The following is a 19,775-nucleotide window of genomic DNA, read 5'->3' on the forward strand; positions in this document are numbered from 1 at the left end:
GTGACCTCTGTGCAAGCCTCCATAACCCCAGAGCTGTCCCTGAGTACTACATGACGTGATGCTCATTGTCTCTTAGTGATTCCAAACAAGATCCATGTGTCTCAGAGACAGAATTGTGTGTTGTGTTTTGAACAGACACAGGATTTTGAAAACAAATTTGGGGCCCAGGGTGAGGAAATGTTTGTTAGTATCGAGATGATTGAAACATTTTTATAGAAAAGACTTGTTTTAAATAATTTAGGATAAGAGGGCTTTTAGCAAAATAATTCATATTCTCCCATCCTCATAAACACATGTGCCCCCCCCCACACTTTTTCCATAGCTCTTTTCCATGCCAGCTGGACATTTAAGAAGACAGATTGCCCCCCAAAGTCATATAGCCCTGCTTTATATTTGAATTTTGTGTACATAAGAGAAAATATAACATTTTTGAGAAGTAAAATATCTTTTACAGTCAGCTTACACCTTACACTTTCTTCTGATGCTAATCTGTTCCTTGTTGATTATGAAGCTGTAATCAGCCAGAGCACCTGCCTTCTATCCCACTGGGCACCATGAGCAGAAGACCACCATCAAAAGATGAGAAAGAGAAGCAACTGCAAGAGTCGGTGCAGAGGTACCAGAACAGGCTAGCGGAAGCACAGCCCCAGGTGAGCTGTTATCCTTCCAAATTTAGCAATTGCAACTGATCTGCTGATATTGTACATGCAAATCAACCAATATGGTTTCTCAGATAAAATGTACACGACTTTTTTTGTATTTCTCTTTTGCCACTTTTGTATCTGAGAATTATTTTGAAGGTAAACATGGAGAAAGGGGGGGTTCTATAAAAATATCTGCAAATGTACTAAGGCATGAGGGGAATAAGATATTCATTTCTGCTTTACAGTTCTGTGCTTGCTTAAGATCAGGTGTTCAAGACAAGGAGCCACATGTGCACAACTTCAAATATTAAGCTCCACTCCTTCCCTACCCCCTGCATCACCAGGCTTCTTTGCTGGGGGTGGACATTTTAGGTAGAGAGTGTTTTTTAGACAACCCTGGCCTATTAACACAGAATATCAAAGGCATTTTTTATTGTTAAGAGAACTCAGTAAGAATAAGCATTACTATGGATAAATAGGTAACTATGAGAATTTCAGTGACAGAAATGTGACATACAGAAAAATCCTGTGACCTTTATTTTTATTAGCATGCATCAACTGTCCAAAGTAAGGGGATTCTCATGACATTTCTGTAATACATGTGATGTACTTCAATCATTTCCCTCCTCTCTCACTCTTTATTTTAGCTCTCTCTCCTTTTCTGCTACTCCTTTCCCATCTCTATTTCTCTCATTTATTCTTGTCTTCATTTTTCACTTTGATTTGTTTGATTGCTGGAGTGTGAGTGAGGGTGTGTGTGTGTGTGTGCATGTGTGTGTGCACACTCAGGCACATGTGATGGTCAGAGGACAACCTTGGATATTGGTCGTCACTTTCTGTCTTGTTTGAGTCAGGGTCTTTCTGTCATTCAAAGACACACTTGACAAGCTGACTGCCTGAGAACCTCTGGACATCTCCCATTCTCACTTCCCATCCCACACAGGAGCATAAGGATTACAGACGTGTGATGCCGCACCATGAGTCTGCACACGCATGTAGCATGTCACCCCCCAACCCTTACTTTCTTAACTAAGAGTGATATCTCTGCTTGTAGATTCAGCACCCAAATTCAGCATTTTAAGCTTTATGGCGTTAGTTTTCTTCAGCAGCATTTGAGAAGGTCGACAGTAAATATTCAGAATTATTGATTCATCTGTGGATGCCAGAAAACGACAAGAACAAACCAACAAGAAGCAGTAAAAGACAAGACTCATTAGAATGGAAAATCCAGTGATGGGGTGGGATTCAATCCAACATACATCAGTTTTGGTTTCTTATAACGTAAACATTTTCTCTTCCTACCTTCCCACTTTGCTAGAGATCTACAGTGCGGGTAGGACCCCAGCTGAGGTGATAACAGGACTGGCCTCTCCCTTTAGTTTGGCATCTTGGTCAGCTTGGGAATGATACTGAGGATTACTTGGGCAACACATCCTGAAGCATTGCCTGCTGCTCAAACATATCTCACTGTTCTGTTTAGTTTAAAAAGCCTCTAGTCTTGGGTGTGATAAAAGAAGCCAGAAGTAAAGATATCAGAGTCTATGGTTATTTTAACTAACAGGAAATAGATAAATACCTATGTTTCTGTTCTGAAATTTCTCTTTAAAGTCATTTCTGAGTTTCTCTCACTTCTTGAAGCTTTGGAAAGACATCAACACATTGGAGTTGATTTTATCTTTTGACCATCTTTGAATATATTATTTTCCTTCCTTAGAGGTCACTATTGACAATTGAATATTGATCGTGCCATTCAGAAGCCTTAATTAGCTTACTGTTTGTTTAAAGTCAGATTTTGTTATTTATCATTGAGATGGAGATTTTAATGGAAGCTGATGAAGTCAACAGATCGGAAACATCCGTTCTGCTTATTCTTTCTTTCTTGATAGTTTATTTTTTTCCTCACAAAAATTTAAATTAGGACTATAGATTCAGTTCGTTTCAATTCTAAGAGCATTTTAGCACCACTTATAGAATCTTGTTCAAAGACTATAAGAATCCTCACTGTCTTTTTCCTTTACTGAAGGGAATATTTCTACAAGAATCTGCATGGGAAAACAGTCCTAGAGTCATAATACACTTTCAAGGATTCAGTGCTAGTCAATGACCCAGTTCCAGGCAGCTGGTTAGTTTCTAATAGTCATTGATTTTTGAATGCTTGCTTTTGGGAATGTCCCAGGCTAGGCCATGTAGGAAGTTCATAGTAACTGGAATATAAGAATGTAAGGTTCTTGAAGACAGGGAAAGTCTCAGCTATGCCTACTATGACTCAGTATTACCTAAATCAGTGCCTGGTGGATGCTGAACACTCAACAGGTCATGGTTGAAACAGTAAATAAATCGTGTCTTTAGTTACCAAACTGTCTCTTAAATTACCAAATCTAATGATGATTTTCAAATTGCCAATCACAATAAGACCTCCATCATTAATTCAGCAATGCCTGATCACACCTAGAGTGGTGCGGAAGTTTATTCTGAGGAAGCCTCGAGGGACACTTTAGAATAAGTACCTGTCATAAGGGAAATGGCCTTGAACTTCTATCCTGAAGTCTACTTAGAGTAAATTGAAGGACTCAAACAGAGCATTTGAGGCAAGAACGGCATAAATGAAGACTTGGCAAAGAGTCTTGCTCTGATTCCTCATGGGGAAGCTCAGATAACTGTGAACAACAAAGTCAATTTTTGTGTGATGTAGCTATGTCTTCAGAATTGCAAAATTCTTTGCAAGACATGGGAATCACTGAATAGAAGAATTTGGAAAGACCACCTCAATTCTCTTTTTCAAAATTAATCCATAAAAAAATGTGGATTCTGTAATTCTTTTTTTGGTAATGTCTACCAGAGGACCAGAGGAAAACTGAAGGTCATGCAGCAAACAGTGTGAAGTTGTCTTCTTGATTGCCTTTAGAACTACTGTTCTCAACCTCTAGGTCATGGCTCCTTGAGGGTTGAATATCAGATATCCTGCATATCAGATATTTATATTATGGTTCCTAAGAGTAGCAAAATCATAGTTATGAAGTAGCAACAAAAATAGTTTTGTGGTTGGAGGTCACCACAACATGAGGAACTGTATTAAAGGGCCACAGTGTCAGAAAGGTTGAGAGCCACTGCCTTAGAATAACTCTTTCGCATACAAGGGTCCATAGATATGGAGATGGGGAGGTCAGAGAAGCAGCATGGGCTCCACTCAATATCAAGATAAGCTACATTCAGGTGAAGACTGAATACTGCTAGAAAATCAAAAATAGGCTAATTTACTGCCATGATTCAGCACGTTTCATGTCTAGTACTCACTTGTCTGTCTTCTCACCTCAGGCTGTCATAAAGTATAAACTATGTAATTATGCCTACCCACCTTCTTGTTCCTCCCACTAGCCTCTCATTAGCAGTGGTCTGTTGGAAGGAGGGTGCTTGTTGGTTCCTGGCTGCTCGGCCTCAAAAATAATCACACAGAAACTATATTATTTAAATCACTGCTTGGCCCATTAGCTCTAGCTTATTATTGGCTAGCTCTTACGTATTAACTTAACCCATTTCCACTAATCTGTGTACTGCCACATGGCAGTAGCTTACTGGGTAAAGTTCTGGCATCTTTCTCCAGTGGGGTTACATGGCTTCTCTCTGACTCCGCCTCCTTTCTCTCAGCATCCAGTTTAGTTTTCCCCATCTAGCTCTGTTCCCCTATAACTCTGCTATAGGCCCAAAGCAGTTCCTTCATTAACCAATGATATTTACAGCATACAGAGGGGAATCCCACATCAGTGATCAATTTCATACCAATCCCAGTTCCCCCTCCTTCCTCTCCTCCCACTCCCTCCCACCCCCAACTATTCCTCAGAGAGGGTAAGGCTTTCCCTGGGAAGTCAACTAATTCTGTTCTATCACCTCGTTGAGGCAGGACCAAGCTCCCTGCCCATGTGCCTGGGCCCAGCAAGGTATCTCTCCATAAACAACGGGCTCCACAAAGTCAGTTCATGCACTAGAGTTAGATCCTTGTCACACTGCCATTTACTGCCCAATCCACACTATTGTTACTTGTATTCAGGGATCCTGGTTTAGTCTTATGCAGGTTCCCTAGTAGCTGATCCAGAGTCAGTGATTTCCCACTAGCTTGGGTCAGCTGATTCTGTGAGTTTTCCCTTCATGATCTTGATCCATTTGTTCATATTATTGCTCCTCCCTCACTTTGATTGGACTCTGGGAGCTCGGCCCAGTGGTTGGTTGTGGATCTCTGCACCTGCTTCTATCTGTTTCTGAAAGAGGGTTTTAATGTCTCTGAGGTTGTGGACTACAGCCTAGTTATCACTTGCACACATTTAGCTCTTCATCTCTGTATTTCAGCATCAACAGTAGCTGACAGCTTGGTGTGGAAAATGAAGAAGGTAACTAGGAATCTTAGTTGATTCTCCATTGCTATGATACCATGACCAAAAGCAATTTAAGGAAAAAAGATATATTTGGTTCACAGTTCAAGGACACCGTCCATCATCTCAGAGGATTCAAGGCTCCCCACAATCTCTCAATCTCTGCATCATGTCCAGTTGTGGTTCCCTGTGGTGGTCTCCATTTGCTGGAAGGAGAGGCTTCTGATGAAGGCTGGTTGAAACACTTGTCTATTATATATTAGGTATATTAGGTAAAAATTTAGAATGTAGTAAGGACGTTAGTCTGGCAAGGTTTTCTGTTAAGGTTCATGACCTCACTAGCCAAGATATGATGGTATCTTGGAATGATTTCCTTCTGCAGAATGGATCTTGAATGCAGTTAGACAACTGTAGGCTCCCACCATGTGTGTACCCCTTTTTGCACATTTAGGGATATCTTGCCATGCTGGTCATTGTTGTGCTTCATGGGTGTTACATCAAGGTAGGACTAGTCATTGCTTGCCTTCCTGGCAGCTGGTAAAGTATCTTCTAGTTGGAAGCCAGATGACAAAAAAGAGGCTTTCAGGTTAGACCCAACTGGAATCATCCAAGCTAGAAGCTCACTTTATTAAAGTAATTCATCACTGGAAGCTTGTCTCATAAAGGTGATTGGGAATCCTGTCAAGTAGACAGCCAATACTAAGCACTGCACTAGATCCAGAGTCATTCTGATCTCAAGTTCTGTAGGTCTAGGCTTTGTATCACCCAAAAAAGTAGAATGTTCATACTTCTGCTCCTCTCTAAACCCAGCAGTGATGGTTTCTCTCCCACCCTGTACACACCCTAACCGTGTGTAGAGTGACCGTCTCTTACCTCTAGCAGCACCCACACAGGCACCCACATTATGAGAGTACCCAAAGTCGATCAGAACACTTGTGGGGAAAAGAGGCATCCTAATGGCATGCCTTGTCTTCCAGTGTGAAAGGCATAGCTCATACCGAAACTGCAACCCACGTGGTTGCACACACCTCCCACAACATTCCAGCTTCTGAGATCCATTACAACAGGAAGAGAGTGAAGTTCCAGTTAAATAATTAATCAAGTCAGGAACCTTTAAATGGTGACATTGGGATTTTTCTGTATATTTTTTTGCACCATTTTTTCTCATGGAGGAAAAAAAGCTGCAGAAGAAAAGGATGCCCAAATATTTACAGGGCAACAGAGTAGTATGTTATAAATTATATTTGGTAAAAGAAACCCCTAAGTTCAGTAAAGCTGAAAAGGAAGGCCAACTTGCGCTCTGTCACCTTTGGTGGTAGATGGAATTTTTTATTTATTTTTTTTAGTTTACGGAATAAAGAAATCATGTAATTGATAACCAGCGTCGACCAGCCAAAACCCTGGTTATAAATTGTCTGACAGGAGCAAACATCTGAAATCTGTGTTTTGAACAGATGAATGAGGAGTTTGTACCCAGTATAGGCTTCATTCTCACATTATCTGCTTTCTATACTGAGTGGCAAGCGCCACCTGCTGGCCGTGAGAAGCATTTTAATAGTTACATGTCACTTGATTGCTTGGCGGCTGCTTGACAAATTAACTGGATAACTGTTTTTCTATTTCTAATATACCGAGGTAATAATTTTAATACCATTGACAAATGAAATCAAATTCTGTGCAATTTAGGAGTTTCTAAGCTTTCAGTTTTCACCTCCCTTAGTTTGAACTTGCACCTTAAATGTCTGTATTCCATCCAAGGATGACTCTGCCTACAGAATTTTGTTTTAGTTACATTTGATTCAGACTTTTGGGGGACTGGATTAAAATACCCCCCAGTCATTAAAAGACAATTCGTAGTTTCATGTTCTAAACTAACCTGCTGTATGTTTAACTTTTACTCTCAAACATTATCATTTATTTCTATTGGATGGGTGTGTGGGGTTTGCCTGCATGGATGTCTGCATAACTTGCACTCGGTGCTCATGGAGGTCAGAAGAGGACATTGGATACTCTGGAACCGGAATTCAGGATGGCTGTGAGCTGCCATGTGGATTCTGGAAATTTGCGTGTTTATGCATGCTGTTCTGTTGCTTATATATCCTCTAGACTTTGTGACCAATAGTAATTTGTTAGCCGCAGCTGAGGCTTCCCGTAGTCTGCACCTCCCTTTGTGACATCGTTTTTCCCACTCTACCTGATTCTGCTCTGCGTTTTTCACATGTTCGTCATGTCCACAGTGCTCTGAGAACCTGGGCTCCTGCTGTTTTCCTCTGCAGTGGCCTTTGCCCTTTCTCTAGTCCCGTATGGTCTCAGACTAATGCCCAACCCTGTGTGAAATTGTTGTCCACTACTGCCCTGTAAAAGAACCTTTTTCTCCTTCGGGTCTCTTTGTCCGTGACATGTCCTTCTTACGGCACACTTTGACCTTCTCCCTGCCATTACAGATGCTTAGTTAGCAGATCATCTCCTTCACTGGACTACGGGCTTTTGAAAAGAAAAGGCTCATCTCATTTACTCTTGTCCACATTCCCAGTCACACGTAGGGCCTGATCTTTTGAGTGGTAGGTATCTACCAAATGATGTGAACTTGATATTTTCATTTGGTAAGGCTGAGTCACCCTACCCAAGTGAAACTCTCCAACTTCTGCATCATCTATTACCGGAGACCAAATTTTACTTGCCCTTGGTCACCGTGGAATGATGTATGCTGAAGTAAAGAGATCACATCTGGATTCCATTTGTCATGTTTACAGCCTTCCCACTAAATGGGCCGTCCTGATGGAACTCCGTGCCTCCTGAAAAGGAAAAGCAGCAATATCTTTCTATTGTTTCACAGAGCTCGTATGGACACTGACAAAAAAATGGCCTTAAATAACCTGGCAGTTCCCGTGTTGGTCGTTGTCGCTGTAAATGTTGAGCAAAGGCGGCTGGAAGAATTTTTAGCTGTGCTTTTGAAGTTAGAATGAAATATATATCTGTGGAGAACTTTGTAATGGAGACTGTGAACACATTTTCCCATCAAGAACTTAATCTTCTTTAATGTGCCATTATTGTGTGGGATGCTGATTTCAAATCAGTGTCGCTACACTGACAGATGCCTTCGAAAGTGTATTGATTTATCACGAGTACTTTCCATTCCCCTTACATAAATATCTATGTTCTAAAATTTATAGTACCCAAAGACCCTTATCTTGCAAGAGGCTATTATACTCATTGTAGTTGAAATATTTTCCTTTCTTACTCAGGCTACAAAGAAAGATTTCATTTCCCTATGGTGTCGCATGACTTTCTAAGACGGAAAATAAATGATGCTCTCACATTTGTGGCCCTGAGTTCTTGCATAATAACAAGAGGTTAGAAGAACTTCTTATGACAAATTTGTCCAGAAGCCCGCTGAAGGCAGGCACAGTGGGCTCCCTCTGTCTTGGAGCACTTCTCACTACCATGCCTGGCTCACTGTTGTGCGCACAGATAGCCATGGGATGGAGATCCTCTCTCTCCAACTTGAATTGACCCGTCAAATTGTCTTAAGAAGCAGGTGTTAAACTTTCTGTCAGAATAGCAGTTTGTGTTTGCTTAACAAGTCCAGAGAGGATCAGTAGCTGGAGAGAAGGTAGCAACCTTGTATGATGGCATGGGTTCACAAAACTCAGGATCTGCCCAACTTCTGGATTCATAAACTACCCAACTTTTCCCCAGGAGGTTGAGACTGAGGCATGTTACCTATTATCATCTGCTGCTGGGCTTTCCAGACAAGATCAAATAATGATACTGAAGACCAAGATGACTTTAACTCCAGAGGGGATTATGTCCCTTTCTAGAGGACAGAAATAGCTGGGACAGTTGCATGCAGACATGCTGTGTTCCATTCCTCTTCTTGCGTGCCTGTCATTCCTGTCTACCTCAGTAAGGATGAGAGAAGAGGTTCGGGTGTGTGGCCGGAAATAATTCATTGGGAGACAATACTGATTTAGATCCTAATGCATACGTACTGTACCTGTTTGATCTCTGCCGTACAAACCTTCCTTAAGCACCTGAACCGTATGTATCACGATTTCTCAATTAATGTGTAGGCTAATCAAGGACTGTCAGCAGCATCTTGGTTGTACTTGAGAGCCTGTTCCCTGGCTGAGCTAGGTAAGATGCAGGTAGTTGGCAAGTAGGAGGCTCCTTCTTGCTGCTCCCTAAGGGAAGCTCAGGCCTCAGAGCCTACAACTCCACACAGAGTATCCCTGTGTAATTCCTGGGGAGCTGGGATCCTGTTTTTCATCTTGTTTGGCTTCCATCTATCTTCTAATACAGTGCCTGATTTTACATTTTGAATTCAGTTCAAGGATCTGAATTCTATTACTGTTTTGACTTTGAACTTGTTTTTACATGTAGTACCACTGGCTTGTTAATCCTTGTTGAAACTTTGACGCCTGTGTTTTCTTGATCTCTAGTCTATCCTAACTTTCTGTAGGCTCAGGACAACTCAAACTGGATCTGTCTCTGGTTCTGTATCTGGGACTTTGCCTGCAGGGGCATTTAACCCCTTAGCCCATCTTCCCTGGCCAGTCCCAACCATCTACACAGGATGTGGAGAGGAGCTGCTCCCACCCCAGGACCTACCAGTGCAGGGATAGCGTGACCTCGGGTACATAGGAGAAACTGGGAAATTCAGAGCTAATAGTGATTTTTATTTGAGGACTCTGTCGGTTCTAGGCAGATTTGGAAGACAAGGTGATCACTTGGGAATTTTGAGTGACTTTTTTCAGTTACTAAACTTTTGTTTTTACATACGTTATTATTTTCTCCCTCCCCAAACTCCTTCCATCTCCCTACTCACCCAACTTCCTATTCTTTCTCTATCTCTAAAAAGAAAAAAAGAAGCAAACATCAAAACAAACAAACAAAAACTACAAGACAAAAGCAACAACAATAAAAACTGTACCAAAACAAACAAACAGAAACCAGCAAATATGGAGTCTGTTTTGTGTTTGCTAACTACAGGCACAGGACCTGTCCTGGTGTGCATAGCTAATATACCTAGTGACAGTCCATTGGAGAAAATTAACTCTGATGACACACTGCTATACCCATGGATCAGTGCCTTGTTCATCCCTCATCAGAGAAGCAGTAGATGGCAGTTAACACAGAGCGACCCACAACTGGAAAATGTGCAGAGAGACTTTAGAGCACTCAGCCCTAAATGGGATGTCGTCATCAAACCCATCTACTGAAGGTTCAGTGATTTGGAAGAGGAGGCAGGAGGCAGAAAGATTGGAAGAGCCAGAAGTGGTAGATGACTCCGAAGAAACAATGTCATCTGGACACTCTAGGACTGATCTCCACATGAGCTCACAGAGGCTGTGACAGCACACAAGCGGGACCTGATTAGCAGCTTTTTAAGTAGGAAAAGGAAGCAGCAAGCAGAATTTTGGTCTGTTTGGGATGTGAGTAAAGCTCTCTGAGGGAAGTTAAGACCTTAAGGAGAGGAGACGGAAATTAGGAATATATATGAGAAAAATATTCAATTATCTTTTTGCTACAAAAAATGTCCTTTCAAATTCAAACACACTCTCCAGAGATCCCACAGCTTCGAGAGAGAAATTTCTTCAGATGCTCACTAATGATCAGTCGCAAATGGAATTCTATGGTATGCTGTTTTCTTCCAGATCTCAAGTTTAGTACATTTAGTCAGAAGTCGCTATAGAAACATGAACACGTTTTTCTCTACAGTGCCACACATCATCAACACATAAACATGCACACACACACACACACACACACACATGCACACATATACACACGCACATACAAATACACATGCACACACACATGCACACATATACACATGCACATACAAATACACATGCACACACACACATACACACATGCACACACATATACACATGCACATACACAATACACATGCACACATACATACACACATGCACATATATACAAACATGCACACACATGCACACACATACACACATACACACATGCACACACATGCACACACATACACATGGACAATACACATGCACACACACACAGGAGGGAGTGTACACCAAGTTCACAAAACAAAAGTCTCTTCCATCAAAGTCTTGGAAACTCCATTTCAGAATGTGCCTGTCACAAATGTTCACCCCTTTCTCTCTGCCTCGGGGGTTCCTCTGTTTTCTGCTTCCACAGATAACCCAGCTGAGCCAGGTCTTCCTGATTCCATTGTGGGTTACAAGACTCTGAACTTGTAAAAGAAATGCAATCATCTTGCTGGTAGAGGTTATGACTAACATTTAAAAATAAATACCCATATTTGTAAGATTTCTCTCACTGTTCTTTTTTGAAACCTGAAGAGCTGATGAGCATCAAAAGATGCTGTCATTAGGAAGCAGCTATTCATTAGGGAACAGAGGCAGAATTGGAAGTGGATTAGCTGTGCCGACAGAGTTCAGTTTTATAAAAGTGCAATCAAAGACAGGAAAATTTGTTCTTCAAATTAAAAATGAATATATATGATTTTAAAAGATATTTAAAAATAATAGGGCAACCTGCACACTGACGCTGCAAGCCTATTGCTGGTTAGTGGGAAATACAGTTTCTAATTAGAACCAAAGTACAAACTTCTCTTAGTGTGATTAGCAGGTGCAGATTCTGCAGTGCACCAATTATATGTCTGTATCTTTTCTATAGAGGATGTTTCAGAAAGGAAGCTGATGGACTCTATCTACTCTATCTTAATTCTTTAGCAAATTTCCTCCTCTTTTATTGTTTGGCTTTGTAATTTAATTCTTTAATTCTGTTACATTGGGTTTTACAAGAAAAATTCTAGATGGGGGTCAGGTAGGTTGAGGAGAAGTGCTTAGTGGAATGTAAAGAAATCAAATAAATGTATATAAAATGGATAAAGGCAGGCATATACCTACATAATCACACAGTGGTTCTGTAGGTATATATTTGGTAAATTTGTGGCTGGAAGAGATTTGACAATGTTTCCAAACTATTTTTGAAAAAAGCCAATGAAATTGAAGATTCTCAGCACACAAGAGGGATGTGGGGCCTGGCTGATGAACAGAGCATCCAGGAGACAAAGGAAGAATGTGAGGACAAGGGAGAGGCTTTCAGTCAGAGGAGTTGGAGGAGCCGTGTGTTTCCCGAGTGTGAGGAGAGCCGTTAAGGGCTTCACATACACTAATAACCTCAATTTTGTCTTCTCTGAAGAGGAATTGGGGCCATATGACAACAGAGAAGCGCACTGTGTGCAGATGCTCTGAAGAACAGACTTGTGTGATTGGGAACAAGTGTCAGTTAGTGACAAATGATAGAGCTGTCCTACAGTGAGAATCATGTATCTGCTTGTGGTATGGAATCAACAGCCTCGGGGATCTGAAATTCCTGAACTGTTGAGCTATTCTGCTCCCCTGCTTTCATCTGAGAGAATAAGCCCTCATTTGGAAAGGGAAATTAAGAAATTCAGAGTTCATAGTGATCCTAAGGAGAACCAAGAGTGACCTGAGGACCATCAGGAGGGGTGGGGCAGAGCATAGCCCAGGGGACAGATTTCTCTTATTAGAATTAGATAGCCAAGAGGTGGGGGAAATTTCAATTGACAGCCACAGCGCCGGAGATACTCCTGACACAATTAGAGCTATCAGTTCTAAGGAAGAGTAAAGAATTTCACAGCTGGATTTTTTTTTTTTTTTTAAGGAATGAAATACTAATGCAAACAGCTCAAATGAAGCCATCCCTGGAATTAGAAAGTAAAACTATGTGGTTAGGATTCACGAAGGCCATGAGTAGAACTCAGGTGGGAGGAATACAACTCCAAATTCCCTAGGCCGTATCATGCGCCTTTAGGCAGGAAACAGTAGCCAGCTGTGTACAGAACTGAGCAAGGAAGGCATTCACTTCAGCCGCTCCTCCTCCTTTGTGCCCCCAACTACTTACTTAACTTCATTCTATTCCTTGGAGCCAGTACAGCATCTTCTATTGGCTTCACGATGACTTCAAAATGTTCTTGTTTGGCCATAATTATTAATGCTTTTTTTAAAAATTCAAAATGCAATTGGAGATTCTGCCGTGCTCCTCTGTGTCTCATCTCCTTTTGTAGAAACAACTCTGAAGCCAAAACAAAAGAGCAGAATTTATAGGACTCATGAAATGTCCATTTGCTCACAATTCTTATTTAGCAAGATGGTTAGTAATTCAGGTCCGATCCCGTTACAATAAAACTGTATAGCAGAGAACAGTTATCTTTAAGTTATTATTAAAAATGTTGTAAACTTAAATAATGTAATTGAGTCATATATTATACCCAGGCAACACTTGGTCTGTTTTGCCCTGTCAGGAATCAGCCCCATTATAAAGGGTTGCTAACACTCATTGGAAATGAATGTCCACGGCAAGGTGGAAAGCAAGGTGTGATAGTATTCAGCACGGATGACAGAATCTGTCAAGCTATGAATACAGAGGAGACCCCTGACAGTGTTTCAACCATGGAAAGATAGGCAGTACACTTTAGGGCCATCAGTTTACCCTACGATGGGCAACCCTTTCCTGAGCATCTGTAATGCCCTAAGCATCACACTCTGTGCCCCATTTAACAGAAACAAATGTGGAAGTCCAGTCTATTGCAATGCATCATTGACGGGTAACTGTAAGACAGTGTGAAACAGCCACATAGACAGGTAGCATCATGGTGGACTTTGGGTGTAAATATAGCTGTCAGTATATATCATTTCTACCCTTTTCTGGAAGTCCTGTAAGAACATGGCACACAGAGGACAAATATGGAAACTCCATGAAGCTAGGAGATTCTTCCAGTTATTTCTTGGGGTAGCTTGGAAGAGACAAGATAAAACAGGAGCTTCAATGGAAGAAAGGAAAAGCAGGTGCCTAGACCCCAACAAGATCAGATCAGAAAGATCAGCAGATATGCACCTGCAGAGAAGAGTGAATGTGGAGATGGAAAAACAATGATAACCATTTTTTTTCCAATGGTGGGAGGGTGTCTGTGACCCTGCTGGACACATGCCAGTTCATGGGAATAGGATACATGGGATGTGACTCTTCTGGACACACACCAGTTTGTGGGAATACGATTCATGGAATGTGACCCTGCTGGACACACGCCAGTTTGTGGGAATACGATACATGGGATGCTTGTGAAAAAACTTAAGAAGTTAGGAGTGACAGAGCAGTGGTTTTTGTAGGTATGAAAGAAGAGGCTATGCTTGTGAAGAACTTGCTGGAATCTCACCTTCTACTCTACTTTTCCTTTGGAGACACTAGGACCAAGAAAACCTAACTCATAACTATGTGGTTTTTTGCTTTCAAATGGTGATTTTATTTCCTTCTTGATTGTTTCTTACATCCTCCCAACTTTCTTTTTTTATTATTTTTTTTATTATTGAGCTATATATTTTTCCCCATTCCCTTCCTTCCTACCTCTCCCCTTCTACCCTCTCCCATTATCCCCATGTTCCCAATTTACTCAGGAGATCTTGTCTTTTTCTATTTCCCATGTAGATTAGAGAACAAACCAGTGTAGCTCTTTTTACTTTGTAGCTTTAAAACAAGAACACATTAAAAAGCACAAATCTATTTATCCACATTGTTATGTGAGCTGAAAAGCAGCAAATGATTCTTCCCTAGAGACCGGGATTTAGCAGTTGGGATGGGTGCTTTTGGCACTGAGACTTGAAGGATGAGTGGGATTTAGCAGAAAGACAATACTGAACAGGACCATCCAGGCCAAAGATGTGGCTTGTCTAATGGTGCAGCAATAAGAAAGGGGGCCATGTAAACAGGGAGGAACATTGAGTCACAAAGCAAGAGACAGATGGGAAGTGATCAAGATCGGGGTAGACATTAGGAAACAAATCATAAACCACGTGAGTGTGTTGAGTTCGCACTTACTCAGTCTGAATTGACAGGCCCTATGCCTGGTCAGGAACCTGAGGCTCAGCAATGGTACCACCTTCTAGGCTAGTGCTTCTCCATTCTGTATGCATATCAGAACCTCTTGAAGAACATTAAAATGGTGCTGCTAGTCCCCACCCTTGATAGGTAAGGCAGAATTCCATGTGTAAGGATGTGATTTTATTTCCAGATTATAATAACATGGGGATTATAATAGCATGCATGCAAATTTGATTGTCATGCTTTTCCTCATTCTCACTTCTCAATTTTACTTATATTTTAATTTAGTTCTGTTTAGTGTGTGTATGTATGTGTATGTCATGGCATGTTTTGGACATGTAGAGGACATCTCTGTGGAGTCATAGGTTCTAGGATCTAACCTAGGCCATCAGATTTCCTTGGTAAGCACCTTTATACACCAAGCCGTTTCACCAGTATTTTATATTTTATTTTTAATTACATTTATTTCTTATTTTATTTAGTTGGAGGAAGAATGCCTTAGTGTGAGAATGATTGGCTCTCATCTTTTACTACATGGGTACTGGAGAACTCAGGTCACAGGTTTTGGTGACTTATACCTTCCACCCACTGAGTCACCTCACCTCCTTTAGTGAAAAGGGCCTCTAAAGCAGGTGGTGACTTTGACCTAATGAGTTTTGAATTTGCAAAGATTCAAGTGGAGAAATTCACATAGCTTGTTCACTGGTGTGGAGTAGAGAAGGTTTATGAGCTAGCAATGTTTAGAACCTCTAACCTGTGCATCTGTACTAATGATCCACCAATTAAGAGAGATCCCAGGAGGAAGTTCTGTGAACAGAACAGATTCAGATTTGGAAAGGTGGCCTTGAAGGTACTTGCCAAGAGCCATCGGAATCCCAGAACAGTGAGTTCCAGGTCAGGCAGTGAGACCTACATAGTGGGACCCCATCTCAGAATAAAATAGCAGCAACAAAAACAGTAGCTAAAAGCAATGGCAAAAGCGGTAGTGTCAAAGGTGCTCCCTTCTCCAGAAGATCACTGGCTCCCCTTCTGCATAGCCTGCCTGGGGATATGGGAAGCTGCTGGGTGCTGGGCATAAGATAACATCTCAGGGGTGAGAGGCATAGTAAAAGGCACTTCATTCTCCCCAGTTCATGAAATCTCAGCCCAGTGCTCCCAGCAAGAGGGAAGCATGCCCCTGAGCTCTGCAAACAGAGAGCTGAATCTTCAGAGAGGAGAGACAGGAGATTATGGGATGCAGAGGCTGGACACAGACAGAAGTTGCTCATAAGACATTAGTTTGCAGTGCTTACTAAAGCATTGGATGCTTTTCCACCTCCCAGATACCATCGTAAGAGCAACTTTGCAGCAGAACTGAAGGTTATGAGTAAGCAGTGTGTTCTAGATACTTTCTTAGGAAAGAAGGAATACTGAATTTCTGTAATAGGCCCACTGAAGGATTTTTTTTAGTCATTAAATTTGCTTTAATTATTTTCTTCCCACAGACGCCTCAGCTTATCGCAATGAATAGAATCCCTGAGTTCAAGTCCTCCTGCCTTTCTACAGCACCCAAGGTGAGTAGTTAAAATAGGAGCCAGGAGCCAGAGAGATGGCTCAATGGTTAAGAGCACTGGCTGCTCTTACAAATCCAACTTCAATTTCAAGCACCCACAGAGTGGATCACAGCCATCTGTGTCCCCAGTTTCAGGGGATCTGACACCATTTCTTGGCCTCTGTAGGCACTGCATGCGTGTAGTGCACAAAAAGCAGATGAGGCATTACAGACACATAAAATAAAAACAAAATTTTGAAAATCTCAAAAAATTTTTAAGTAAGCACTTAAAGTGATATCCAGCCATTTGTGTTAGATTTCTCATGCAAGATTCATCAGTCACAGAATGAAGCACAATTAGGAGTTAGGTAACACTATTTTCTCACTAGATTGATACATATATATTAGCAAAAACTTAGGAAATAAAACATAAATAATATTTAAATCTTCCATTATCTTACTGATTGGATATGATGACAATTCCAATTCTTAAAAATATTTTTCCTTATAGTTTCTATGAGAAAGACAATGGTTTAGTCTGTGGAGATATAGTTACCTAAAAATAGTTTAATTCTGATTCTAATTCTTGAGTATGTGTGTGTGTGTGAACATGGATGGGTGCACATGTATGTTTAGGCATGCTTTTATGAGTGTGTACGTGCTGGTAGAGACCAGGGGACAGCTATCAATGTTGTCTCTCAAAAGAAGGGTTGCACTGGTCTCCACTCCCTAAAACTGGGGTTATTAATATGTCAGTGTACCCAACTTTTTAAAATGGGTTCAAGTCCTTGTGTTTGCATGACAAACACTTTCTTGTTTTTTTTTAAAGCTTGCTAACTATCCTATAATGTTTTATTTCTCAATTTTCCACTATATAAGGTTTAAAATTTAAGGTCCCACATAATAACTCACACCTGTAATGTCAACATTAGGATGGCAGAGGCAAGAGGAGCACCTTAAGTTCAGGAGTGTTGTTAGAGTGCCGCTTGTTCATCCCGGCCGCCCAGAACCGAAATAATCACACAGAAACTATATTAATTAAATTACTGCTTGGCCCATTAGCTCTAACTTCTCATTAGCAAACTCTTACACCTTAATTTAACCCATTTCTATTAATCTCTGTATCGCCATGAGGCTGTGGCTTACTGGCTAAAGTTCTGGCATCTGTCTCCAGCAGGGCTACACGGCTTCTCTCTTACTGTACCTTGATGGAGGAGGGTTAATTGTCTGTGTTACTTTTATTGGTTAATAAAGAGACTGCCTTGGCCTTTGATAGGACAGCAGCTTAGATAGGCAGAATAGACAGAACAGAATGCTGGGAAGAAGGGAAGTGAGGCAGACGCCATGGAGCCAGCCACCAGGTCAGACATGTTAAATCTTTTCTGGTAAGCCATCACCTCATGGTGCTACATAGATTATTAGAAATGGGTTAATGCAGGAAGCTCCCTCCGCCATTCCTGCCCAGATCACTGAAGAAGCAACATGTAAGCTGACAGCTGAAAAAGGTACCAAGCCATATGGCTAACACAGACAAGAATTATGGGTCACCATAAGATGTAAGAATTAGTTAAAAAGACTGAGCTAATGGGCCAATCAGTTTATAACCTAATGTAGACTCTGTGATTTCTTTGGGACTTGCCTGCTATGGGGTACCCGGGCGGGACAGAAACCCCAACAAGCTGGCCCCTTATGTTACAGTACCTCTTTTCTCCCTACATTCAGCTTAGTTTTCCCTGCCTAGCTCTGTTCCCCTATAGCTCTGCTATAGGCCTAAAGCAGTTTCCTTCTTTATCAATGGTAATCACAGCATAGAGGGAAATCCCATATCACAGGAGGATTGGCATAAGTTCGAAACTAGCCGACAAGAAGCCTGCCAGGCAGGTGTGTGTGAGGTTTTGTGCATGCCCCTCTTCATAGATTCACTACAACAACATAAAATGAAATGTAGAGGACTTTTGAATCATCTGGGCATCTTTAAAAAGCAATAGTTTTTTAAAGAAACTATTAACTCCTCAGAACTCCTCAGCATATTAGACACACGAATATGTAAGAAACTCCACATTTAAATTATTCCTATTTTATATGTGTGTGCATGGATGTGTATGTGTGTCCGTGTGTGTCCATGTGTGTGTGTGTGTGTGTGTAGGTGCACATGCATGTACATGGGGTCAAAAGTCGACATCATGTGTCTTGAAGAACCACTCCTACATTATTATCTGAGACAGGGACTTTCACTACACTTGTGGTTTACTGACTTAGCTAACTGTCTGGTCAACAGGCCTAAGAATTCACCCATTTCTTTCTCCACAGAGGTTATATATGTGCAGCCCTGCATCAGGTTTTTTATATGGATGCCGGAGATCCAAACCCAGGCTTTCCCAATTACCTTCTGCCCTGCCCTCAACTGCTCATAGGTTTTAGTAGATATAGACGTGTATATTTTATATCTTGATATATCTTCACAGTTGCTTTAAATATTGAAACATTTGCTTTCAGTGTGTTCTTTTAGTTTGTGTTTTCATTATTTGCATTTTCTGTACTTTATATAGGAACCAAAAACCTTTGAACCCAGTAATAAGTTGGAATGCACATGAACTTATAGCCCTGCCCCTTCCTTTCATAGGAATGTACCTAACTCACTCTATAGCTAAACTGCAAAATCAGGCACAAGAGTGGTATGTTCTATTTGTATTAAATTTGGTTCTCTTGCATGGCAGCCCATCAGTCACCTGTGGGAAACATAGGAATGCTAGAACACCACCCGTATTCTTCCTACTCTTAGACCTCCTAGTTTTGTTTTTTTTTTTTTAATCTAGAAAACAGACTAGACACTAGCTAGGAGGTGCACACGCTCTGTCTATTACTCCCAGCATGCATGTTTTTCACAGGTTCAAAAAGTAGTCAGCAGGAGCAGGGGTGCAGGATGGGAGATGTGGGGTTGGCCCGGGAACGAGAGCTTACCTCATTTTTCATGCATCAGAGAACAAGCGCAAGTGTATCAGGTCTCTGCCTTCAGCCCACCTCTGCAGCTCGTCCTGAGTCTGCTTTTGAGTGAACTATTACTGACATATACATTCGCGAAAGCAGCTATCCAAAACGTTTAATTTTTGGAGGAAGTTTGATTGATAATCCTGAGCCCCGCAAGCTGTCGAAGAGCAGAGAATGAGCTTCTATGATGTCCTCAGTCCCCAGATGACATCTCTATTATCCTCTGCCCCACAAGGCTCAGAGCACATCACAGAGGAGGTGGTAGAAGGATTGTAAGTGTGAGAGATGAGGGAGATCCTCTGTGGATCTGTGTCTTCTGGACATGGCAGTGGCATCATA

At 41.3% G+C, this 19,775-nt stretch overlaps 1 protein-coding gene across 1 annotated transcript in view; it reads left to right on the forward strand.

The window, feature by feature from the left end:
• Window positions 1-19,775, forward strand: part of Morc1 (MORC family CW-type zinc finger 1) — a 154,529-nt gene that overhangs the window by 95,970 nt on the left and 38,784 nt on the right. Inside the window, exons 17-18 of the mRNA XM_085685555.2 lie at window positions 512-650; window positions 16,402-16,470. Coding sequence (XP_085541681.2) covers window positions 512-650; window positions 16,402-16,470 — 208 coding nt within the window. The remainder of the gene's footprint in view (window positions 1-511; window positions 651-16,401; window positions 16,471-19,775) is intronic.

The sequence above is a fragment of the Myodes glareolus genome, chromosome 2 (assembly GCF_982192425.1).
Source record: "Myodes glareolus chromosome 2, mMyoGla1.1, whole genome shotgun sequence".
In the NCBI taxonomy this organism is placed as follows: Eukaryota; Metazoa; Chordata; class Mammalia; order Rodentia; family Cricetidae; genus Myodes; species Myodes glareolus.